This window comes from Lycorma delicatula, chromosome 4 (genome assembly GCF_047948215.1).
Source record: "Lycorma delicatula isolate Av1 chromosome 4, ASM4794821v1, whole genome shotgun sequence".
Classification (NCBI taxonomy): domain Eukaryota; kingdom Metazoa; phylum Arthropoda; class Insecta; order Hemiptera; family Fulgoridae; genus Lycorma; species Lycorma delicatula.
In genome coordinates this window covers 124349545-124374070 of record NC_134458.1, presented here as the reverse complement: position 1 = coordinate 124374070, position 24526 = coordinate 124349545, and the positions used below count along the sequence as shown (strand labels likewise).

General features: G+C 29.5%; 1 protein-coding gene across 1 annotated transcript in view; it reads right to left on the bottom strand.

Annotated features, from left to right (window-relative positions):
* Positions 1-6972, bottom strand: part of LOC142322714 (glutamate receptor ionotropic, kainate glr-3-like) — a 164075-nt gene extending 157103 nt beyond the window's left edge. Inside the window, exons 1-2 of the mRNA XM_075361790.1 lie at positions 6907-6972; positions 3629-3815 (exon numbers count right to left, since the gene is read on the bottom strand). Of these exons, the coding sequence (XP_075217905.1) occupies positions 3629-3815; positions 6907-6972 (253 nt within the window). The remainder of the gene's footprint in view (positions 1-3628; positions 3816-6906) is intronic.
* Positions 6973-24526: the final 17554 nt, after the last annotated feature.

Here is a 24526-nt window from a genome sequence, read left to right as displayed (position 1 = left end):
CCTTCAGTAAGAAATATAATTTGTTTACATCAAAAATGAATTTAAATGTCAGGAAAAGATTTTTGAAAGTGTATGTTTGGAGTGTCGCTTTATATGGAAGTGAAACTTGGACAATCGGAGTATCTGAGAAGAAAAGATTAGAAGCTTTTGAAATGTGGTGCTATAGGAGAATGTTAAAAATCAGATGGGTGGATAAAGTGACAAATGAAGAGGTATTGCGGCAAATAGATGAAGAAAGTAGCATTTGGAAAAATATAGTTAAAAGAAGAGACAGACTTATAGGCCACATACTAAGGCATCCTGGAATAGTCGCTTTAATATTGGAAGGACAGGTAGAAGGGAAAAATTGTGTAGGCAGGCCACGTCTGGAGTATGTAAAACAAATTGTTGGGGATGTAGGATGTAGAGGGTATACTGAAATGAAACGACTAGCACTAGATAGGGAATCTTGGAGAGCTGCATCAAACCAGTCAAATGACTGAAGACAAAAAAAAAAGCGTAAAAATATTTATTTCTAATTTTATTATACATATCTTAATAATTAAATACAAAAAAAATTTTTTTTTTTTTTATTATAAAGATTTGGAAGTTCCTCCTCAGGGGTGGGTTTTAAGTTATTTTAGTAACTTTATTGTTTAACAAAATACATTTTGAGCATTAAAAGTTTGAAATTGAGAAAAAAACTTTTTTTTCTTTTGGGGCTCCCTGTACTCAGTGGTAGCATTTAGGTAAAATTAATTTTTAAGAAAATATTCCTAAGCGATGAATAAAAAAATAACTTTTAAAATTGTTTAAAAAATAGAAAGGTACAGCAAAAATTTTAAATAAAAAACCAGTAAAAAAACTCAAAATTTAAAAAAAAATTTAAATTGTAATTTTTAAAAATTAAAAAAATATTTTTTGTTACTACAGATCGTTAGAGTGAGATGGGCAAAAATAGTTTATATTGATTTGAAAAACTATTGATGTAGAAAATATAGATGCAAATATTCCCATGAACTCCTTTTTGAAGCAAGATATAGAATGAAAAAATATAATATTATTTTGAAAAAAAATGAAAAATATATAGTCATATTTTTGGGAGGGAGTGGATATTAAATAAAACATTTTTGGTAATTTGTGATCTTGATTAAAGAACTTCAACTTTTGTAAGAAAATCTTTTTTCTAAAGTGCTCCAGTAAAGATATGGAATTTTATTTCGGACAAAACAACCGCACATAGCTCTACCCCTTTTTCCAGTCTTTTCAAACATTTTATATATTCTTTCCCATTGAATGTCATACCTGTTTACAAAATTTGAAGAAATCGGTCAGCAGGATCCAGAGTTATGAGACCAAATCCAAGCCAACATACGCACAAATGTCCGTTTGGCTAAAATAGATTTTTTGGACTTGGAAGCGTTAGAGTATCATTTTTTCCCCAGATTTTTTATAACTTTTTTAAATTTTTTTTTTTTTTTCTAAAGTTTTTTAATGTCTCCTTAAAGCACAAAACTTAAAAAAAGACCATTTTTATTTTTATTTTTTCTGATCTATATACTTTCCCATTATGACTATAGCAGCACATATTACCACAAGCAGGAAAGAAAGAAATTATGTACATCTTTAAAAAGAAGTAATAATAGAGTGTATTTAATTATTTTCAAATCTACAAACAAAACATACTAGATCATTTCACCCAGTAAAAAACATACAGTAATAAAACATTATTCTTAATGAGCATAAATTGAAATTCAGTAATGTTGATAAAATTACTAAACAAAATAAACAAACACACACTTTAACAAATTTTAAAGGAATTTCTTCACTGTTTCAAATGACTGTTACCAACAATAACAACAACAACATCAAAAAGGATTTGAACAAGAGCTCCAGATAGAAGTGCATATCCATATTCTGGAAGCAAATATAATTTTTTTTTTGTGGTTAGGTCAGCTATGGACCATGCAAATATAATTCCTTTGGTTTCTTTTTTTCTCCCAATATTCTTTCATTCTTTCCACATGTTTGATCTTTCTCTCTTCCAACCTTTTCACTTTGGTGTGATTTTTCCCTTCCACACCATTTCAAACTCAACTTTGTGTATTTTTTGTCTGAATAGTTTTCTATCTTTCATTTCCTGTTCTTGGATCCCTACTCTGTAATTATTTTTTCATTGTAGATAGCCATGGTTGCTATTTTTTTCCCAGAGTTTAATGGATATTTGTTTATTTAGTATGTTCACTCATTCTATGCACATAGTCCAGAAATCTGTCTCTTTTTTCTTATTGCTTTTTCAGTCTGTACCCTTCCGCTGTTTTCTAGGGGCTATACCTGGTCTTAGTTTTCTTCTCCCTATTTTCTTCAACTGTTCCAGGTTGGTAAGGATTCCAAGTTTCACCATTCTGGTGTAATGTCGAAGTTTGGCTCTTTTTGAAAGGTTTTTTATTTTTATTTTTTACACTTCCTCAATTATTAAAAATTACAATTTTTTTATAGTTCCAACACTTTAATGGTCTGATAATGCAGATTGATTGACTTACCATTAAAGTCAAACAATGCAGATTGACTGACTTTAATGATATGTACCAATACTAATACCAATACATTTTTAACATTAATCAGTAATACTTTTACATTAATTAGCAATTATAATCAAAGTATTTCAAGTGATAAAAACAACATACTAATGAATTTTCTTGTTAGTAAAGTATCAAAGAACTTGATGTAAGAATCAGAATAATGAAATTAAAGAATAACTGAGAAATTTCTTTTTAAATTTGATTTTATTTACTTATTTTTATTAATAAACACAGTTTAATTTGAAAAGTAATGATTAATTATACATAAAAGTTGTGTATTGAAATTTTATTCAATCTATATTTATTTTTATACAGTTTTATTCTCTCATTTTTGTAAATCAATCTAGTAATTTTTGTTACCTTTTTTTTTGTTCTGTGCAAAATAAGTAAAATAAGAAAAATTTAACAATATAAATCACTACCAGTAGCCCTACATACAACATGTATAATAATAAAAGAATAATTAACAATCTCAGGCATAAGAATCACGAATATTGTTATTTACTTGAAATTATTGCCCATATTATCTGAATTCTTTTACACTTTAATTTGGACATGTCTCAGAAAAATCACATTCCAGTGAATAATGTAATACAAAGTTTACAAAATAAAAAATATTATTACATCTTAATACTCAAATAATATTTTTTTATTACACATACATGCCTTATACTTTATTTATTCATATGTTTTAATACATGAATTACTTCCAGTCATTGCTTCCTTGAAATAGTGTATAGAAAATCCAGCTTTAGATAAGAATGCTGATTTCTGAGCTAAGAACAATACATTATATTTTTTGAAAAATATATAGTATTGTAAACATCTATAAAAGTGTTAATTCACTAAAGGAAATAATAACGAACAAAAGATATTATTGATATCATACCCTATCTTAAGAACAACATCATACAATGTAGTAATCAGGTAGAAAAATTTTATGTAGAATGACTGGTTCAGATAGTACAGATTTAATATTATGGGAAAGAATAATTTTACTTGTGAAAAATCAAATCATGAAAAAACTTTGACAATGTATTTAGTTCATTCAAACATACTAACCTTACTGTCTGGTAATATATTTAAATGAATCAAACGATCAGTTATACTGCTTGTGTTATTGGAGTATTGATAGTAAGAGTCAATCTGTTCTTCACTATTATTATATATTGTTTGTCTATTTTGTCTGATAAGTTCATCTGTATCCACTATTAACCATAATGTTCTAATATTAAAAAGCCTGTCATTAGAAGCCTAATAAAAACAGAATACATTTAATCATATGGTAGTTATATACACAGATAGACATATAGTTTTAAATGTTTTCACTGTACATGGTTTTCATGCATTAATTAAAATATTAACTGAACACTGTCTTCATAAATATGAATTATTTTATGACTAGGTTTGTCCTTTTTAGGAGCATCTTCTGGTGGACTGAAAACTTCCTATGTATTAGGTTATGTTGAGCTTCTTTAATTTATCTGAAAACAAGGTAATACACCACTGTACCATTATCACTGCTATTTTTATTATGATTAGTTTCAGCTCCATCCTGATTATATGTGTCTGCATTCTTTTTTATATGTGTGTATTAGTGTAATGTTACATCAGAAATAATAATTATAATAAACTAATGAAGGAACAAAAACAAATTTACAATTTCAGAAATGGCATTCTAAACAACATAAATTTGTAGCAAATGCAACTATCCTTGCAATAACACGCGTGCATGCATGCACACACACACACACACACACACACACATACTTGATTTACTTAAAAATTATGAAACAGATTCACCAATTCAATAATCTTTTAATGAAAACATACCCTATCTCCCTCTGCTCCCAATTATTTTCAGGAGTGAGGTCAATCCTCTTATACCAGCTCCATCACAGAATTCTCCACACATCCATCTCATTCTAATAATGAATATCTAAGCTAACCAAGGCTCGATGCCAAAACCCCTATCTTGATGATGTAAGACTCAGGCGGGCCCCTAGGCACCCGCGTTGTTATTCTATCTATACATCTGTAACTGAATCAGATCACTCAGCCATCCTCTGCAGGGCTAAGAACCTAAGGAAGCCAGTAATTATGTTCCATTCCCTTTCAGTTTTCCAATTAACTTCCAGATCAAAACCTTAATTCATCCTCACAAGCTCCCAATTGGGGAAAATCCACCTAACTACCTGCATACTTCTCACATCAGAAAAATTTCAACAGCCATCAGGCGATTCAGTTCACCTGACCTGACATAAATGGAAATCCTGGTTGTCTATTTCTTTTATCCACCCACAGGTAAGTTGGCCAATCTTCTTAGCTTCGTAACATAATTGGTGCTCACAGTCACAAGGGTATAAATGGGCTTAATACCAGAAATAACAAGGACCACCTCTCAAGAGACATTCCTATAGGCACCAATCATAGATAACAATAGGAGACATTGGGCTCTCAACAAAATATTCCTATAATATTTGTACCTTATTCAATGAGTCTACACAGGTTCAGCATACAGCATTACATATATTATACTTATACTTCGCATACACCATTACATAGAACATGCATGGTTCTAAAATTAAGCTTCCAATAGGGGTAAACTGCTCTCTAAACACAGAAGAAAGTAGAACGTGCCTTTTTGGTAGCATATTGAAAGTACTTCTTGAATCAAAAATTCTCATCAAGGATAACCCCTAGATACTTCTGCAGTGGGACACAACTAATTTGATGATCTGCCATTGATACACGAGGTCGTCATGTAACAGCTAGTCTGCCCTTAAGAAACATTATCGTTGTTTTCTCTAGGTTAAATACCATCTTACATTGCAAACTCACAACTAGAGTCTTGCAAGTCTGGGCTGCCCTGAATTCAATCTCATTCCTCAAATCTCCTTTAACCAACAAAAGCTGCATACAAGATGATCCTGCATTCACTGGGTAACCTCAACCGCATCAATGAATCAAATCAACAACCCAGAGCAGGGGTCCTAAAACACTACTCTGCAGACAACCTTTAGATAGCGTTTTTCCTACTTCTGAGCCACCATCCCAAAGAACATCTCATTTGCTGAAATAACTATGTAACACAACAAAAAACAAAAACAACTAAAAGACACCTTAAATTATTCAAAATAGAAATACTAAAAATAATAGTAAATCACAGATTCTAAAAATAGATAAGCAAACAAAATAAGATCAATGTAGACAATAGAAGCCTTCAGTCCACCAGAAGAGATGCTCTGTGAGAAGGAGTGAAACTAATCAAAAATAAAATAATCCAAAGGAATAACATCACTGTTCACTTGTGGTAAAACAAAATTTGTATTATATTTTATAAAAACTTATAGTATTTATAAAATATGTTCAATAAAATCATTTACATATAAAAATATAAGTTAAAATATTTCATTCTGTAGTACTTGAAAATAATAAAACATAGCAAAACATAACCAAAACTTAATAATAGAATATGAAGAAGGTTGTACCTATCCTTCTGCCAGTCATTTGAATGTAAAAACAATAAAGTGTTTCAAATTGGAGTATAAAATTTAAAATCATTACACATATAAAATACTATGCATATTTCTCAGTTAACTATATGTAAAACTGTAACTGTAATTTATACTCAAACTATGAACCTAATGGTTTGAAAAATCTCAGTACTTCAAACAAATAATACATATTTAGTAAGCAGCAAAATATAAAAGAAGCTCTTATGTTATACTTCTAAAGTGGAATTATTCAAATGAATATTTTTCCTGTTTAAATTTAAACTTCTTTCATGAATTATGCAACATATGAGAAATCTCAAACTTAATCAGCATTATTCAACATAGAATCTTAGAAAGCAGAAATGATAATACTGTGCCCTAGAGATCAGCAACAGCTGTCTGTCCTTTAGTGCTTCCAGACAAATTCAAATCAGTTGAAAATAGGCAAAATTACATTTTATTAAATTTAATTTTCCATGTTATTAATGTACCTTAGCTGCATGGAGTTCAATAAATAACTATGTCTTTGGATTAATCAGCCTGAACTAAACACCAACTACCTTCTAAGCTGGGTAATTATACTTTAATGTAACTCCATGGTGATGGGATAGTGTTGGAAAAAGTTACAATAAAACACTGCTCAAAAAGTGATTGACTGATGATATTAATATAAATGTAAGTTTCTTCAAGACAACCTTTTTTTAATTTTTCAGCATATATAAATCTAGTTGGTTTCATTTTCAAATTAGCCACTTGAACAGTTTTGACACATACTTCTCTACTCACTTTACACAACAATGAAATTGTAATTTCATCAAAAGTTTTGCATTTTAAGTCTTTAATTATACCTTGTACAAGCCGAACTGATACACAGCATTATGGTGTATTGATGTACTCCCTTCTTCATCCCTCATCTTGTAACGACAACCACAACTGTTTCCTATCCTAAAAAATGCTATTGTATAATTTCACTTTATTCATGTATTATTTACTCTAACTGCTTTTATGAGTAATCTGTCATACTTTAAATTGTGTACTCTTGTTTGTGTGAACCTGTGCTAGTTCGGCTTGTACAACTACAGCTTTATACATCTTATTGTTCTTAGATAGATTGTATTCTCACTGCTTTCACCAATCTCACAAGAAAAGGAACTACCAAAAAGATTATTTTTAGGAAATCTTTCCATAACTCTTTTTCTTTTTGTTCTCTTAAAATTTTTTATTTCATTCTAATCAGTCATAATCTCAACATTTTCATTAAAAATATTCATCCATAAAAAACTGTTGTCTTACAGCTACTTTTTTTTAATCTTTTATGAACATATAGGACCACTTTAGTCAGTCCATTATCCAAGTCTCTTCAAAGGAAGTGTTCAAGCCTTGCGATCCTCCCAGTACTTTTTCATACATTCCTATCTCTGTGTCCTTTCTGGTATTGATAATGTTCAGTTGTAGTTTCTTTCTTGTGAGTGAAAAGCAAGTGCTTTTGTCCTTATTTTTTTCATTTAATTTTATCTTGTCTGTGGTTTCTTCTAGTGTAAGGCCAGTTTCCTTCAGATCCTCTCTTATTTCTCTGATCCATCTGCATCCTGTCTTGATGTTTTTCAAGTCAATATTGTACTGTACCAGCTGTTTCAGAAGTCTCAAATCTTGCATCCTCATGTGTTCAAAGTACCCTAGTTTCCTCTTACGCATGGTATCAGTGATGGGTTCTAACTCTTTGTATATGACTTTGTTGGGCACAATCCACCATTGCCCATCTTTCTGGTACTTTTTGTTAATGTAGGTTCTTCCAATTCTTCTTTCAGTTTTCTGGAGTCTGTTGGTCTTTGATTGTTCATTAATGCGGAAAAGTGTTTTTCTGCTGCATATGTTTTATAACTGTCATGGTATTTTTGCATTTATGGAAAGAAATTTCTTACTGTAGGTGTACCAGGTTAATTTTTGTGCTTTAGCCAGTTTGTTTGTTCTTGTTTGGATTCAGGTTTTTTTTTTCATTTAGGTTGTTTGTTACTTTTCTGTGGTATTTAAATTGGGTTACTATTTTGACTTTAATACCATTTATGTTAACTTCTTTTAATTATATTGATTTTTGGGTAGGGTTACCATACCTCCGGGATTACCCCGTACAGTCCTTTTTGACCTTTTTCTTTTTCCTGTTTAGCCTCCAAGAATTACCATTCAGGTATTACTTCAGAGGATGAATGAGGATGATATGTATGAGTGTAAGTGAAGTGTAGTCTTGTACAGTCTCAGGTCGACAATTTCTGAGATGTGTGGTTAATTGAAACCAAAGAACACCGGTATCCACCATCTAGTATTTTATGACTTTTGGGAATTTTTTTTTAATTTTAGACTTATATGTTTGACATCGTGTGTTTAAACATTCTTTTATGGCGGTGCATCTTTCAGCTGACCTTGGAGCAAGCGCTGACGTCAATTTTGACAGAGACGTGGCTACCAGTCTAGCCACAACCTTTTACTTAGTCATTTGGTAACACAACAGGGGCAATGTGTTTATGTTGTTTTCATGTGTGATGTAACTCATCTACATGTTTTTGATCATTTTATCTCTATTTGTTTTTTGTCTCATCGTTTAGCGATGCGTAAAAGAAATTGTGTGTTTAATGTTAACTTGCAACAGGAATACAAATTTTTGAAACTGTGTAGTGACAGTAACAATGAACATGTTTATTGCACACTATGTACTGGAGAATTTTCTGTTGCACATAAAGGAATGGGTGATATTGAAGACCACATGAAAACAGCTTAACGTAGGAATGCTATTAATGGTACTTCAGCAAACATAAGAGATTTTTTTAAAGCCAAAGACGGGAATAACAATAAGTGATCTGGAGTGTGCTGCTAAAGCTACATTTTCATACCACACTGCTAGACACTGATTCAGTTTCAAAACATCAGACTGCACATCTAAACTGGTTAAAAAGTTATACCACCCAAAATTTTCATCTGCTAGAACCAAAACCAAAGCAATTATTATTAACATTATTTCGCCATTTATATTTGAAAATATGTTGCATTCTTTGGAAAACATTAATTATGTAACAGTAACGATGGATAGCTCAAACAGAAGAGAAGTAAAACTTGTTCTGATTGTTGTAAAATATTTCAGTCTGGAGGAGGGAATTCAAGTTAAACTTTTAAATTTTGATAGAAGTATCAGATGAAACTGCTCAAATTTTTAATCAGATCTTTTGCAGTGTGTGAAAAATACAAACTTGAAGAAAAGTTGGTTAGTTATACTACTGATAACACTAACATTAATTTTAGTGGTGTGAAGAGAAGGGGGAATGAATATGTGTTCAGAAAAGTTCAAAGTGATTTAGATAGACCTATTTTAGGAATTGGTTGTTCAGCTCACGTTGTACACAATTCAGTACAAACAGCATGTGATTCACTACACCTGGACAGAGAATTTATTGTTATAAAAATGTATAAATATTTTCACATATATACAGTAAGAGTAATGAAACTTAAAGAGTTCTGTGAATTTGTGGAAACAGATTACAAAAAAATATTATCTCATAGCAGCACAAGGTTCCTTAGTTTGTTACCTGCAATAAAAAGAATTCTTTCCAGTTTTGATGACCTAAAACAGTACTTCTTATCTTGTGACAAATACCCAAAATTATTATTTGATTTTTTTTGAAGATATAGAAAGTGAAATGTTTTTGAATTTTTTATACGGTACTCTACAGTTATTTAATAATGTAGTTCTGAAATTGGAAGCTAATTCCATCACAGCAACAGAAGCATTTCAGACATATTCTGAATTAATTTGTCAACTTCAGGAAAGAAAACCCCACAAATTTATACCATCTTCTGCCAAAGAATTGCTATGCACTCTGAAAAAAATAATGATATTCAGGAACAAAAATTCTTCACAAGTGTAGACAATTTTTATAATTCTAGTATCCAATATTTAGAATTGTGGAGAACCAGTTTTGGTAAAGTTAGTAAATTTCGGTGGATAAATTTATGAACTGAAATTGCCTGGTCTGATTTAGAAGAGTGCACAAGTTGTTAATGAAATTATAAAAGATTCCATAAATATTGGTGACCTGTTTGATGAACGTACATTGTTGAACTAGGTAATGGGTTATGGTTCAAGTTCTGAAAAAGTACCAGATACTATTGAAGAGAAGTGGAAACCAATTTTTAAGATGTTTCAAAAGACTGATATTTCATGTTGCAATATTTCTAAATTGGTTGAGTTTGCAATTTCTTTCTGGGACATCTGTTCCAGTTGACAGAATTTTTTCAATTACAGGAAACATTTGGTCTGCAGAAAGGGGAAGACTTTCAGTATCTACTGTTAAACATCTGCTAAATATAAAAATGAATGCAGAACTTTCTTGTTTGGAATTTTATGATGTAATTAAAACAAAGAAACTATTTCTGAAAATAGTCATGTCTAATGAAAAATACATCTGAGTAAATAAAGTTTAATGATTCAGTAAAATGTTAAGACTTTAAAGTAATTTCAAAAATATGTATGGGTTGGACCCAAAAAAAATAATATTTAATAATAATAATAATAATTTTTTGGGGCATAATTTCTGTCTTTTCAAATTATATTTTGAGGCCAGTTTTATTTTCAATGTTTTGAAGTTCTTATATCTGTGTTTTAGCTTTGTTGATGTCATTTGTTAGCACTGTCAAATCATCGGTGAAACAAAGGCAGTTTGTTTCAATTTTTTTGACCTATTTTATTTTTGGGGGCATAGCCATTCCCTCATTACCATTTCCAGAGCACAGTTGAATAGTAGCGATGAGAGTCAATTGTCTTGGCACAGTCCTGTTTTGATCTCAAATGTTTTTGAGAATTCGCCTCTGAATTTCACTTTTGGCTTAGTGTTTGTGAGGGGTAGTTTTATCATTTTCATTAATTTGGGATGTAGTCCAAGCTGTCTTAGAATTTCTAGTAGGGATTCTCTGTGGATGCAATCATATGCTTTCTTGAAATCTACAAACCATGTCTCTACTTCTTTTTCTGCTGTAATCCATTATTAACTTGAGACTTATGATCGGGTCTGGGCAGCTCCTCAGGGTCTGAAACCTCCCTTGTATTCTCCTAGTTCTTTCTTGAGTTGTAAACTGATCCTGTTGAGGATGATTCTAGAAAAAATTTTGTATTTTGTGTCTGGGAGTGAGATTCCCCCTGTAATTGTTAGGATCTGTTTTGTCCACTTTTTTGTGTAGTGGGTGGATGAGGGCTGTTATCCAGTGTTCTGGTTGTTCTTCTTTGATACAGATGTTGACAAGCTACTAGAAGAGCGATTTTTTCTGGTCTTCCTGTGTGTTTCCAGATCCCTACAAAGGACTGATCATCTCCTGCCGCTTTGTAATTCTTCATCTCACCTAGTGCTTGGTAGACTTCTTTTATTGTGGGAGGGTTGATGTTTTCTGCTGGTGTTGCTATTGGGGCGCTGGTATCAAAATGTTGGAGTTCTGTCAGTTCTTCGCAATTTAGGAGTTTGTTGAAGTATTGAGCTAGGATTTATGCATTGCCTTTATTGTTATAGGCCAGATTATTGTTTTCATCCTTCATTAGTAGGGTTGGGAATTCATATTTTTGGAATTGTGTTTTGAAGGTTTTGTAGTGGTCTCTCAATTGCATCTTATTGAATTCTCCTTCTATTGCTTTCAGTGTGTCTTTATGGTGTTGTGATTTTAATTTCCTTAGAGTTTGGATGGTTTCTTTTCTTTTTTTTTACTAAATTTTGGTAGAATGTTTCTGATTTTTGGGATTGTTGTAATAACCACACTTGATGTCTCTTCTCCACTGTTTTGTCACATTCACTGTACCACCATTGATGCTTTTTACAGGATTCTATTGGAGCCAATTCTTCTGCAATTTGTTTAAGATTGTAGACTAGGTCTTTGAGTTTATCTGTGTTGTATTTTCAGTTGCTTTTTGGTAATTTTAATTCTTGATTAGCTAGGTGGGGTCTATTTTTGTTTTAAATTTAGGTGCTTGGCTTTGTTGCTTCCTTTGGGGAGTGAATTTAATTTTAACTTTGACTAAGTAGTTACCTGAACCTGTGTCTACTCCTTGAAGGATTTCTACATTGTAGTTCTCTTTTGGTGGTGTTTTTCCATGATCTAGTTGCCATTTCCCTTTAGTGTACATAGGGTGTTTCCAGATTTTGAGTTTTTGAGGTTTCTTCTTGAAATACATAGATTTCAAAATTAGATTGTGATTTCTGCAAAGATCAATGAGTCTCTGTCCGTTTTCATTTGTTCTCTTTTGGGCTGGCCATTTTCCAATGATGTCACAGTATCTTCTTTCTCTGTCTAGATGAGTGTTGAAGTCTCCAATTTGTTGTTTAATGTGATTTTTGGATGTTATTTATGGTCTGGTTGAGTAAATCCCAGAACTTTTAGCTTTCTTTGCAGTTTTTTGGAAATTTGTTTTTATTATTGATGGGGCTTGGGCATTTATTATGGTGAAAATTATATTAGATGCTTTTAGGGTGAATGTTATACCCAACGGTTTGTCTAGTGGTGAACCTGTCTTCCCAAATCAGATGATCTGGAAGTTGAGAGTTCCAGCGTTCAAGTCCTAGTAAAGGCAGTTACTTTTAAGCAGATTTGAATACTAGATCGTGGATACCGGTGTTCTTTGGTGGTTGGGTTTCAATTAACCACACACCTCAGGAGTGGTCGAACTCTGAGACTGTACAAAACTACACTTTATTTACACTCATACATATCATCCTCATTCATCCTCTCAAGTAATACCTGACAGTAATTCCCAGAGACTGAACAGGAAAAAGAAAGAAGGGTGAGCGTTGAGATTCTTGGGGATTGTGACTTGAATTCTTGTATGGAGTTTTTTATTTTGAGACTGACCAAAAAACCTTTCCAAACTATGGGACACTTTTCATCACTCTCTTCCCAGTTGCTTTATATAAATAAAACATTTTTTTTTCCGTATTACTAAAAATGTACTTACACTTTTAAGAAGATCATCAGCTTGTGGGCAAGCCATATCAAACAAAATTCCACTGCTAGGTCCATCATATAGTGGAAGGTAATTTGAGATTCTAATTGAATTTATGAATAATTTTTGAACCAACGATATTTTTAAATCTAAAAAAAAAACATTAAATTTCAGATTTCAAAATTAGCACAAATATTTTTGTGTTTTCAGCTTAAGAACTCCATCATTGTGAATGAACTGCTGTTGTGCATCATCTATATATAATATTTATTAATGAGTAATAAGTAAATGATTACTATATGTAATTGATAACAGCATTATTACACTTTAAATAAGTTAGTGGTAACAGTAATCAGAATATTATAAGAATATGTAAAGCTACATCGATCTTATATACACTCCAGTGTTACTTATTACTTCAAGCAAGAATCTTTGATAGCTCTTATGCTGGCTTCAAAATGGCAATGTTTAGCTGCCAAACACTGACTTTTAGCTGTTAAGGAATACAATACGAAAAACATATCAACTTTCTTTCTTTTTACACAACTGCCCAAAAAAGAGTGTGTTATATTTAGAGTGTATGTTTGTATGTATGTTTGTTTGCTTATTTGTTCTACTGTAGTAGCTCAACAGCCAACCGACTTAGATGTATGACCCCACACTGGAATCCATACATTACCGGGAGTGTCATAGGCTACATAAATATGTATTTATTATATATATATATATATGTTGTAGTGGAGATTTACCGGTTGAAGCACAAACTTTAATGAGTTGAATTAATGAACTGTGAACTGTGAGCCTCTATCACTGAATAATATCAGAAAAATATTAGAATTAAATTTACGTTAAATAAATTAAAATAATATTAAATAAATTTAAAAATTATATTCGCTCTTTCTGACTGTACAGTACTGTTGTTGCTACTGTGGTTCCTAAATACGTAAAATTGTTGATTTGTTTCAGCTGGTCTACATTAATCCCGTTGTTTATGTAGTTGTCTCTCTCTCTCTCTCTCTCTCTCTCTCTCTCTCTCTCTCTCTCTCTCTCTCTCTCTCTCTCTCTCTCTCTCTCTCTCTCTCTCTCTCTCTCTTACACACACACACACACACACACACACACACTGTGTGTGTATTACTCCTCATTATATATATATATATATATATATATATATTCAGTTAGAACATGTTCCTTCTACTGTATATTGCAGTTAAATTCATTTATATATTCTATTAGTTTTAGATGTTAAAAAGTATCATCCAGTTACTACTTATTCAGTTTCTATTACTACATACAGAAGTTCTTTTAAAATTATTGTGCAATTTCTTCAGCAGTCACTTTAGACAGACTTTTCACTGGTAAATATTTATTCTGCCTTTGTTGCATATTGTTCTAAATCATATCTATAGATGAGATCATTTTTGTAACTAACACTCGAATAATATAAAAATGATTGAGAATATGCTTAAAATGTATTTGTAATTTGTACTATTTGGTTTTATTACTTAGATTTCAATCATTCCAAGACATTAAGTACATTATTAAGTACCTAATATTATGCAATCAATTTCTATACAGAGTGTTTCTAATTAACAGGTCAATTCATTTTCTAGAACAAAAATGAACTAGGAGAATCAGTGATTCCCATTTAACAGTGAGGTCAAAACTCATACTGGAAATCTCAAGTCTGTAGTTTTCCCTGTACTGCAGCTTTAAGTTCATTTAAAGATGCAGATAAGCAACAATAGCCACTTTTAAGTGAATCTGTTTTATGAAAAATATAGCTTTCTTTGTTTTTTATTTTTTGACTAAATTTTTTACTATTAAATAAAATGGCTCCCAAATTCCTAAATTCATTTTCACAAAAATAATATCCATAGATTTTTTAAGTTTTAAAATTGTGCTTGGAAAAGCATTAACTGAAAACAGAATAACTAATAAACAGAAAACTGGCAGTTATCATTATTATTGTTAATTGGGCTAAGATTTTTTATAAAGTAGTTCTGTAATGTGTTAGTGTTAGAGCTACATAAGTATGTAGATGTATATAATTTCATTGTAACATTTATTTAACAATGAATAATCATAAGAATTGTATTATTTCTGTAAATGTGATATGTATTACATATAAATGAAATCGATCCAGAGTTTTATAACAACTTTGTTACAAAGAGTTTTGTAACAATTTTTTTTTCTTATATGGAATGCTTAGACATTGTTTACTATCTATTATTGTATATCTATTGTCTATTACATATATTTAACATGTATTTTTTTAAAGAAAATTCTAAATTATTAACAGGTATTGATAATAGAAATGTGGTGTCCTACCATTTTTGATATCAGTATCATTTTGTTAAAAACAGTTTTATTTATACTACAGAAATTTTTGTTTTTTGGACAGAAGAAATTATATCTGCGAGACTCTTACTGTACGGTTTACAATTTCATTGTAATTTTTTTGATATCACTGCGTTTTGTTAGATTATTCTTTCTTTTTTTTTTTATGAATTACTGGTTGTTATCTTATAGATTTATTATTAAAATTGATTGCCTTAGAACAAACAAATTGAATTTCACGGCCAATTTTTTTTGTGGATAGTCATATCACTTCATACCATATTTTTCCTTTTTTAATAAAACTAATATAATCTCTTGTAATACTTTTATTTCTTTTAAAGAATTGTTGGGAATTAAAAAAATTGTTTCATCTTCAGTACTTTCATTTACATAACAGCATTTACTATCAAAACAAGCTGTAGTATATTTTCTTTTAAATTTTATTATTTCAAGTACATTATCAAGTTTTTGTACCCTACCTAATACTATCAAATACTGCTATCTAGCGGCGCAATTCATAAATGTACATTAAAAAAATGAATAAAATGACATATTTGAGTCCCGCAGTTCATCAAATGGGAAAGAAATGTTGTCTAACAAAATTTGAGATATTTTTTGAAAGTATTCTTTATTACTAATCTAATTAAACTGAAGTATAATGTTTTCATGCTTATTTATTTTTTCCCCCATTTTCATTCCACTGTTAGGTTTGGTCATGTTTAGAACTGTAAACGTAGTTTGTTGACTTCGTCACCTCTTACCAACAATGTTATAACGAACTCCTTGATAAAATATGAGGCTAAAAATGACAGTTATTATCAGAACTGATAAATAACCAATGGCCTAACTTATTCAGGCAAGAAAAACGTGAAGTAGTTTTCTTTTACCTTCTTCAGTGGGTTGAATATACTGTTACACATCAGCATGCAAAGCCCATAAAAACACTGATGACATTCAGCCATAAAGTGACCTTCAGAATCTGTTTACTACAAGAACTGGCAGTACAATGAATGTATATATGTTCTGCTTATACTTCAAATAATTTTCATATATCACAGTCAAAGGAAAAACTGTAGTAGGTAATGTAAAAGCAATATGGTAAACTATCACAATCTACCCTGATTGGTAGATCATCATCCTTTCTCACTATAATCTGTTTTCCATATCCTTGACCCCTTAGCAGTTCTGTAGTTGTGGGTCTGACTCTGCTAGATTCTCCACTCTGAGGATGCAGGTCCTGAATAAATAATGCATCCTAGATATCTAGAGGGAGGCCCAACAGGTTGGTCTAATGGTGAACGCGTCTTCCCAAATCAGCTGATTTGGAAGTCGAGAGTTCCAGTTTTCAAGACCTAGTAAGTCAGTTATTTTTACACAAATTTGAATACTAGATTGTGGATACCGGTGTTCTTTGGTGGCTGAGTTTCAATCAACCACACATCTCAGGAATGGTCAAACTGAGACTGTACAAGACTACACTTCATTTGCACTCATACATATCATCCTCATTCATCCTCTAAAGTATTATCTGAATGGTAATTACCAGAGGCTAAACAAGAAAAAGAAAGAAAGATATCTGGAGGGGACTGCCAGTTGCCAAGAGCAACTTGGGGACTATATTTCCAGTCAATGGCTACACGGTAAGCCTAATGGCTGAAGAGCTTATCACATAAAGCTAGGCCTCCTAATACTATAAAAAAAGAAGAAAATAAGTTAATACTCCAAAATAAATAAGTTAGCAAAAGTAAAGTAACAAATTAATATTATATAATTTATGTTGGATTACCTGTTGGAAAACACACTACCATAGATAAAAAATGTGTTTGATAATTACTGAAAAAATTTACAATGAAATCTGTTATTTTAATATTATTGTAATTATAGTCATTAATATTAGAATAACATTTATGAAACAAGAATATTACAGGAATAAAAATAATTAAAGTAAATTTGTAACTAAAATGAAGATGCATCTTAGACAGTAAAATTACAACTCTATACTGAAATTACAAGCAGCTTTTCAGCTTAATATTCTCTTTGCTTTAATTTATTAATAAGTAAGTAAATATAATCTTGTCATTTGTACTTTAAATATTATCAGAATTAAAGTAATTGAAAAAATGGCAGAGAGACATCAAAGAGAATGTTTTTAAATAATTGATTTAAATAAATAGCATTGCTTTTTGTAAAATGATTTGTTAGAAATTGGACTTTGTATTATATAACTAATTATTTCTTTACTGAATTCAAATTCTTTTTGTTAATGTTCTAAGTTTATTTTTATTATCTCCCTATTAGATTTGTATGTATTTTCTGCAATTGTAACAATCAATTCTAATGAAATTCCTGTACATTAAATTAAATTTTTTTTGTTCCTCAAAAAAAAAATTGTAAAAAATCTCTCATATGCTATAAATATTTTTAACAATGTGCATTATACTGCCTCAAGTCTTACTAAATTATTTTCTATTTCAGAGTTAGATGTAAGGTGGGAGATATTTTATATTTTATTTGTTAGAATGCAACAAGTTATGTAATGCAAGCAATTAAACTTAATGAATTTATAAACAAATAATGTGAAATTTCATTTTGTAACTCTTGTAACTAAACAGAATAGAAATTTCTACATTAGTAGTTCAAAACATCATTCATTGAATGAACTTTAAGTATGAGTAAAACCATGCAATATCCTTTTAAGATAGATAGAACAACTGTTAATGTAATTTCTTGTCCATATTCACAAAATATTACAGTGTCTTATTAGATTATATATTATGATCAGACTGATTTATTTCTAACAAGATCACACCATATTGTTTTGCTTTTAAATTCCTTAATAAATCTCTAAACTTTATCGTTAATAATTTTTAAATATTTATTATCCTACATTCTCATGTTTGTAATATATTACATCTTGGGACTAGTTAAAAATTAAAGATGTTTTCAAAATATAAAAATAGGTTGTCAATTCATTGTCCAATGCTGGTAAATATTAATAATAATGAAAACAATTCTTAATAAATAAGAAATCCAAAAAAACTTTCTTTGATTGAAAAAACAAAAAAAATGGTCATTTTTTTCCTAGAAAGATCATATAACCAATTTATCTAAAATGAATTTAAATTGAAAGATTTTGAAAAAAACAGTATTACCCTATTGAAGAGTTTTTAAATAAAATAATAAATTAAATAAACTTGAGTTTTCTGCTTATTTGTTTCACATGTACTTAAATTTGTACTCAAATATTATCAATTGATATGGCATCACTATAATTTCATATAATTAATACTTTTAGGTATTAATATAGATGCAATTATTTTTTTTTTTATTCATTAATTTTCTTCTGTGTGATGACCATAACTGCAAAGCCAAAAATTGCTTAAAATGATCAATCTTAGCATGAGGGATTAAATAAAGGATATAAAAACACATTCTACAGAGCTCTTTTACAATGTTATATATGCAGAGTAGTTGTAAAAAGAAATTTAAAATAATTATAATGAAATTAAGTCCTAATCAGAAAAAACAAAACTAAAACAGATGATATTCTTACATTTGATATTTTCACACAGTTGGCTACAATTATTTTATTTATAAGTATATGTTTGAATATTGGGATTCATAAAAAAATTAACAACATACACACAGACACACACACACACTTATATTCCACAGTAGATTATAAATTCAATAGATCAGTTAACTTCTTTGATTTCATATCTAAAATATTTAACTAATAGACTTTTGATATTCAGTATATAGAAAATCAACTATAACTATTACACTTCTCTATAACACATCTAACCAACCCATATACTATGTGTGCTTTCTTACACACATAATTTTCAGAAGAATAAATTTTACAGTGAAAACTTAAATAATAAAATATCTGGCATTGATTATTAGCTACCCAAATACACTTGTAAATATATAAAATAAAATACTAAATCAAAAAAGCAACAGAAAATATGTTATGTACAAAAACCCATAGTCATACAAAATTGTCAGCATTTACAGAAAACTATATTACTTTCAAAACTACAAACAAGATAAATAAGAATAAACAGAAATCAAGCAAAACAAATTCTGAAACACACCTCAATAATATACAAATTAAATTTCAGTAATAGTACTAAGTACTACAACCAAAAAACTGAAACCACATTCACTTTTAGATACATATAACTCACAAAAACAATAAACTTGATTCTGTTTTATATATGTATATATATATATACATATATATATACAATTTTTCAAATCTTCTTATAAATGTATGACACTGTAAACATTAACCATAACATGTAAATTTCACACATAGCACATAAAACCAAGATCTCATCATACTTGAAAAATTTAGCAACACTAAATTTTACAAAAACAACAAATTAAATGAACAAACAAACTTTAATCATTTGTTCATTGATAATGAACAAATATAGATGGAAAAGATTATACAGAGTGGCATACGAAATGATCCAACATTTGTTTTGGCAATAATTGTTTAGGTTTATAATTATTAATGTGTTTATGTTAACAGAAGTGACAGCAGTTCATGAATATTAGTTTCTTCTCTTTCCAAGTGTGCTGTTTGTACATTGTTCTAAGATGGCTAACAAAGGAAGACTTCTCTGTTGAAAGCACGTAAAAACTGTGTTATTCTTTAATGAAATGAAAAGTGTGGTGCTTACACAAAGACAGTTTCATGCAACTTTCAAACTCGGTGGTCGCCTCCATTTAAAACAATACATAGACTTTACAAAAAATTTAATAGTGGTGGTTCAGTATTTGAGAGTAAGTGCAAATGGTCTGCCAATGTTCATTCTCCACAAAATGTCAAAGCTGTCGAGCAGCCTTGCTGAGGAGTCCAGGTAAATCAACAAGAAAAGCAGCAGCACAACTTGGGATTTCAAGGCGGTTTGTGCAGCAAATTTTAAAAACTGATTTGCATTTGTATCCATACAAAATAACAGTGTTGCCTAAATTAACGGTTGACAACAAACATCAAAGAATGGCATTTGCTGAATGGTCTGTAAACTGAAACGTTGTTGAACAATGTTTGGTTTTCAGATGAGGCATTTTCACCTAGACGAGGTTGTTAATAAACAAAATGTGAGCTTTTGGGCTTCCGAAGATCCACACATGCTTCATGAAAAGGTGCATCACGCTGCAAGAATTACAATATGGATCACTGTACCAAGTCATGAGATAATGGGCCATTCTTTCTTGAACAGACAAATAACAGTGAATGTTATCTAAACATGCTGCATAATGATGTTGTTCTTCAGCTTCTTGCAAAAGGGTTTCAATTAAAAAATGAGTGGTTCATGCAGGATGGAGCCAGATCACACACAGCTAATGTTGTTTTAGACTTTCTGCATGAAACTTTTAATGCAAATGTCATTTCAAACTAATCATTTTGTGTGTGGACAGATCTGTCCCTCCAACAGTCCTGATTTGAATCCGTGTGATTACTTTCTTCAGGGATTTCTAAAGGAAAAGATTTCCCTTAAACATCCTCGTACAGTGATGGAATTGAGAGAGTTGATCACTGAGGCATACAACGAGATAACCAAGGATATGTGCCGTCAAGTTATTAAAAACATAAGAGTTCATGTTGAAAAATTTGTTAGACGTTGTTGTCATATTGAACGTGTGGTAAGCAGAACGTAATTTCCAGGTATATAGTAAATACGTTGAATTTTACTTTTCTGTATTGCAATTCAAATACATATTTTTTAACAAAAGAGAATATTGGATTACTTTATGTGCCAGTCTGTACATTTAAATTTTGATAATCAAGACATACCATGTTATAAAAACTAAAATGTTTTTTAAGATCACAGTAATACAAAATTTTATCTACATCCAAGTTAGCTTTCAAAAAATTTCAACACTAGCTCCACTAGTGTTTGAAATCTAATGGCTTCACAAATACTCAATACTTTTAGTGACAGTCTGTGAAGCTTAATGTAGAGAAAAACTAGCTAGATACAGGTAAATTTTTATAATTTTCCATTAAAATAACATAATTAATTAATTTAAAAACTGTTTTCATATGATTTGAAAGTAAATGTTTAATAATTTTTAAATTTTATCACATTTTTCACGCTATCCAATGAAAATCAAGTTAAAAGACAATTAAATTTAGATGTTTAACTACAGTAAAAATTTTGAAATAATTAAGCGATGAGGAAAAGTATATGTGACAGAGGACACTAACAATGCAGGTTAGTTTAAGTGCCCATTATGTCAATATGTAGCTACTGTATGCTTATGTCAAAAAAAGTGTCACTTGGTGGCGAGAGCAATCATGATATGATGAGTATTTTTCACTTAAATTCTTCAGAAATATTGATTATAGTTTTAAATTTATATCTATTACATTAAGATACATAAAGATTATAATTATATCCATGATTACTATATAAGATATTCATAACATTTTATGTTAATTTATTTGGAGGTAAACATATACTGGCATAAAAGTTTTAATGATTATTATTTGCTTAAACAGATTATAATAATTTGACAGATAGTTTTTTTATTATTATTATGAGTCAGATTGCAAATTCATAGGTGTTATGTAGTGATTGGTTATTTATTTATGCTGAATTAGCTGTAATTTTATTTTTGAGCTAAATACATAAAAAAGTACCTACTACAAAAACATAATCATATTTTAGTTAGTTTTATCTTTATTACTTTTAATGCTATAATTTATAGCAGTAATTAAAACTGGTAATAAAATACTTTTATTTTATCTCATAAACATTTATATTTGTTTTAATTATAATTTTATTGTTCAGTGTTTTCTTTTTTAAATCTTTTTTTTTTATGTACCTTAATTTTTTTTTTATTTTGACAATAAGAGAGTTGCATTTCATTTAAACTAAAATAACCATTTCTAAATCTGTTTTAGGTGTAACTAGTCATTAATATCAATACATCTCTTCTGTTCTTCAGTTTGTATTAGACTGTTAGTTTTTTGGCTAATAAAATGTATTCACCTATAATCTTTTCTTTGTTTTTTATATATTTTTTTGTAACGGTAGGTAAAATTCTTTTCTTTTTTTTTGTTTAATTATAGGTTTAATATGAGGCCTGTTGAGTTTTTTAAGGATTCCAATAGACAATAACAATGAATAAATTGAATATTCAAATATTCATTTCCAGAAAAGTATTTAAAGTTAATAAACACATTACTAGAAAAACAAGAATATTAAAGTGATTCTATTCACAGTCAAATGATCTGGTTTATGATTTATAGTTTTGTTTTCTTTTGTGTCATTCTTTTTATCTTACCTTAGAGCTAACCAGTGTTTTTCATGATTAAAATTCTTGTAATCTTAAGATATGCTTATGCAGTTACTTTTTTTTTTGGTTCACTTTTAGCACATTTTTAATGATTTCAAAAAAGAAGTTTCACTCAACCCATTTGTATTTTTATTTTTTTAAACGTTCAAGCACTAATTATCATCAAATAGAACGATTTTGATGAAAGATTTTATTTTGTCAAGTTAGTTCGAATGGTCCTATTATAAGGTTTTCACACTTTAAGTGAAAGATTATTTAAATTAAAATTATACAGTATTCATACAAGATATAAAAATAAGTTTGATAATTACTTAATTTTGATTGTGAGAATTTTATTTTGATAATGATGCACAACTTGATTTCAATTTGATACTCAACTTATTTTCATGGAAAAATTTAAGAAAACTTATAGTAAAAAAAAAAAAAAAAAACATATCCTACATTCCAAAGATTCTTAGCTCACTCTCAGTAGCAGATGTTTTATAGTATTTCTCTAAATTGTTTCTTATTTTAATGAATTTACACTTCTTGCTCTATTCCAAACCGCCTTTTGTGATATTACCAGTGTTAAATTTTAGATGTAGTCATGTATTAAATAAAAATAAAACAGATCTTTAAAAAATAATAAGACAGAATTTAAAAAAGAACAGATTCTAAAATAATCATTTTTCAAGTCAGTACCAAATTAAACACAACTTAATAACCCTTAATGTGGCTTTTACCTGAAATGAAAGTTTAAAAAAGAATTGAAAAATGATCTGGTAGCAATAGGCCAACTCCCAGTTACCCTGTCCAGTACCCTGCTTCTTTTTTTCTGGATGATAAAAAATGAATTTTTTAACATGTGACAAAAAACCAAGCTTGACCAGGATTTGAATCCAGAACCTTTCAGACAAAGGGTACAGCTCTGAAGTTTTAGTAGAATTACATAATATTTTTTAATGTAATGTAGCAATATACTATAACATAATATAATCTAGCAGTTTCAGAATACTGTGCTCAGTTTTAAAAATGTATTTTTCATAACACAAAAAATCATTAAGGTCTTCTTCTTCTTCTTCTTCTAATGCTAAAGTCACTTATGACAGTAGCCTTCCCATTAAACACAATGGCCCCCATAAGCTGAAACTCTTCTAGCAAAAAAATACTAAAAAATAAACTAAGTCAACATGTAGAGGTCATTCTTATAGACATACAGAAAGCAAACAAATAGAAGCAAATTAAACCATGAATTCTAAAATAAAAAATTTAGTTAAAATACATGTATAGGAAGGAAATATTACTAACAAAGTAATACCTTGCAAATCATTTAAGTCAATATAATGTAATACATTATGCTCAATACCTTGCAAATAATGTAAATATACATTGCGCAAATAATGAAAATATTATGCATGACATTCCTTCTACCAAGATAAAAATTTATTAAACTACTTTATGTTTTTTTTAAATAATGATTTTCAATGTAAGCACTTTGCTTCTACAAAATGATGTTATGAGATGAATTGGTTAAAATAATTCATCTTTATTTAAAAAAAATCAAACAGTGGTATCTAGATTAAAATCTATTAATTTATATAGCTTAATCAATTATTTATGCATTAATATTTTACTTTATTGGAATCTTAAAATTAAATAAAAATTTGACTTGCAGGTTACTGTATCATTTCAAGAACGTGCTCTAAATAAAAGAAGTAGTCCTAATATAACTTCCTTAAATAGTTTAGAAGAATTAAAAAAAATTATTAAAACTTCATCTGGTATTATAGTAGTTTCATACACAGCAGAATGGTGCCAAATTTGTCAGTCTACAAAATATATTTATGTACAGTTAGCTGAAGAAT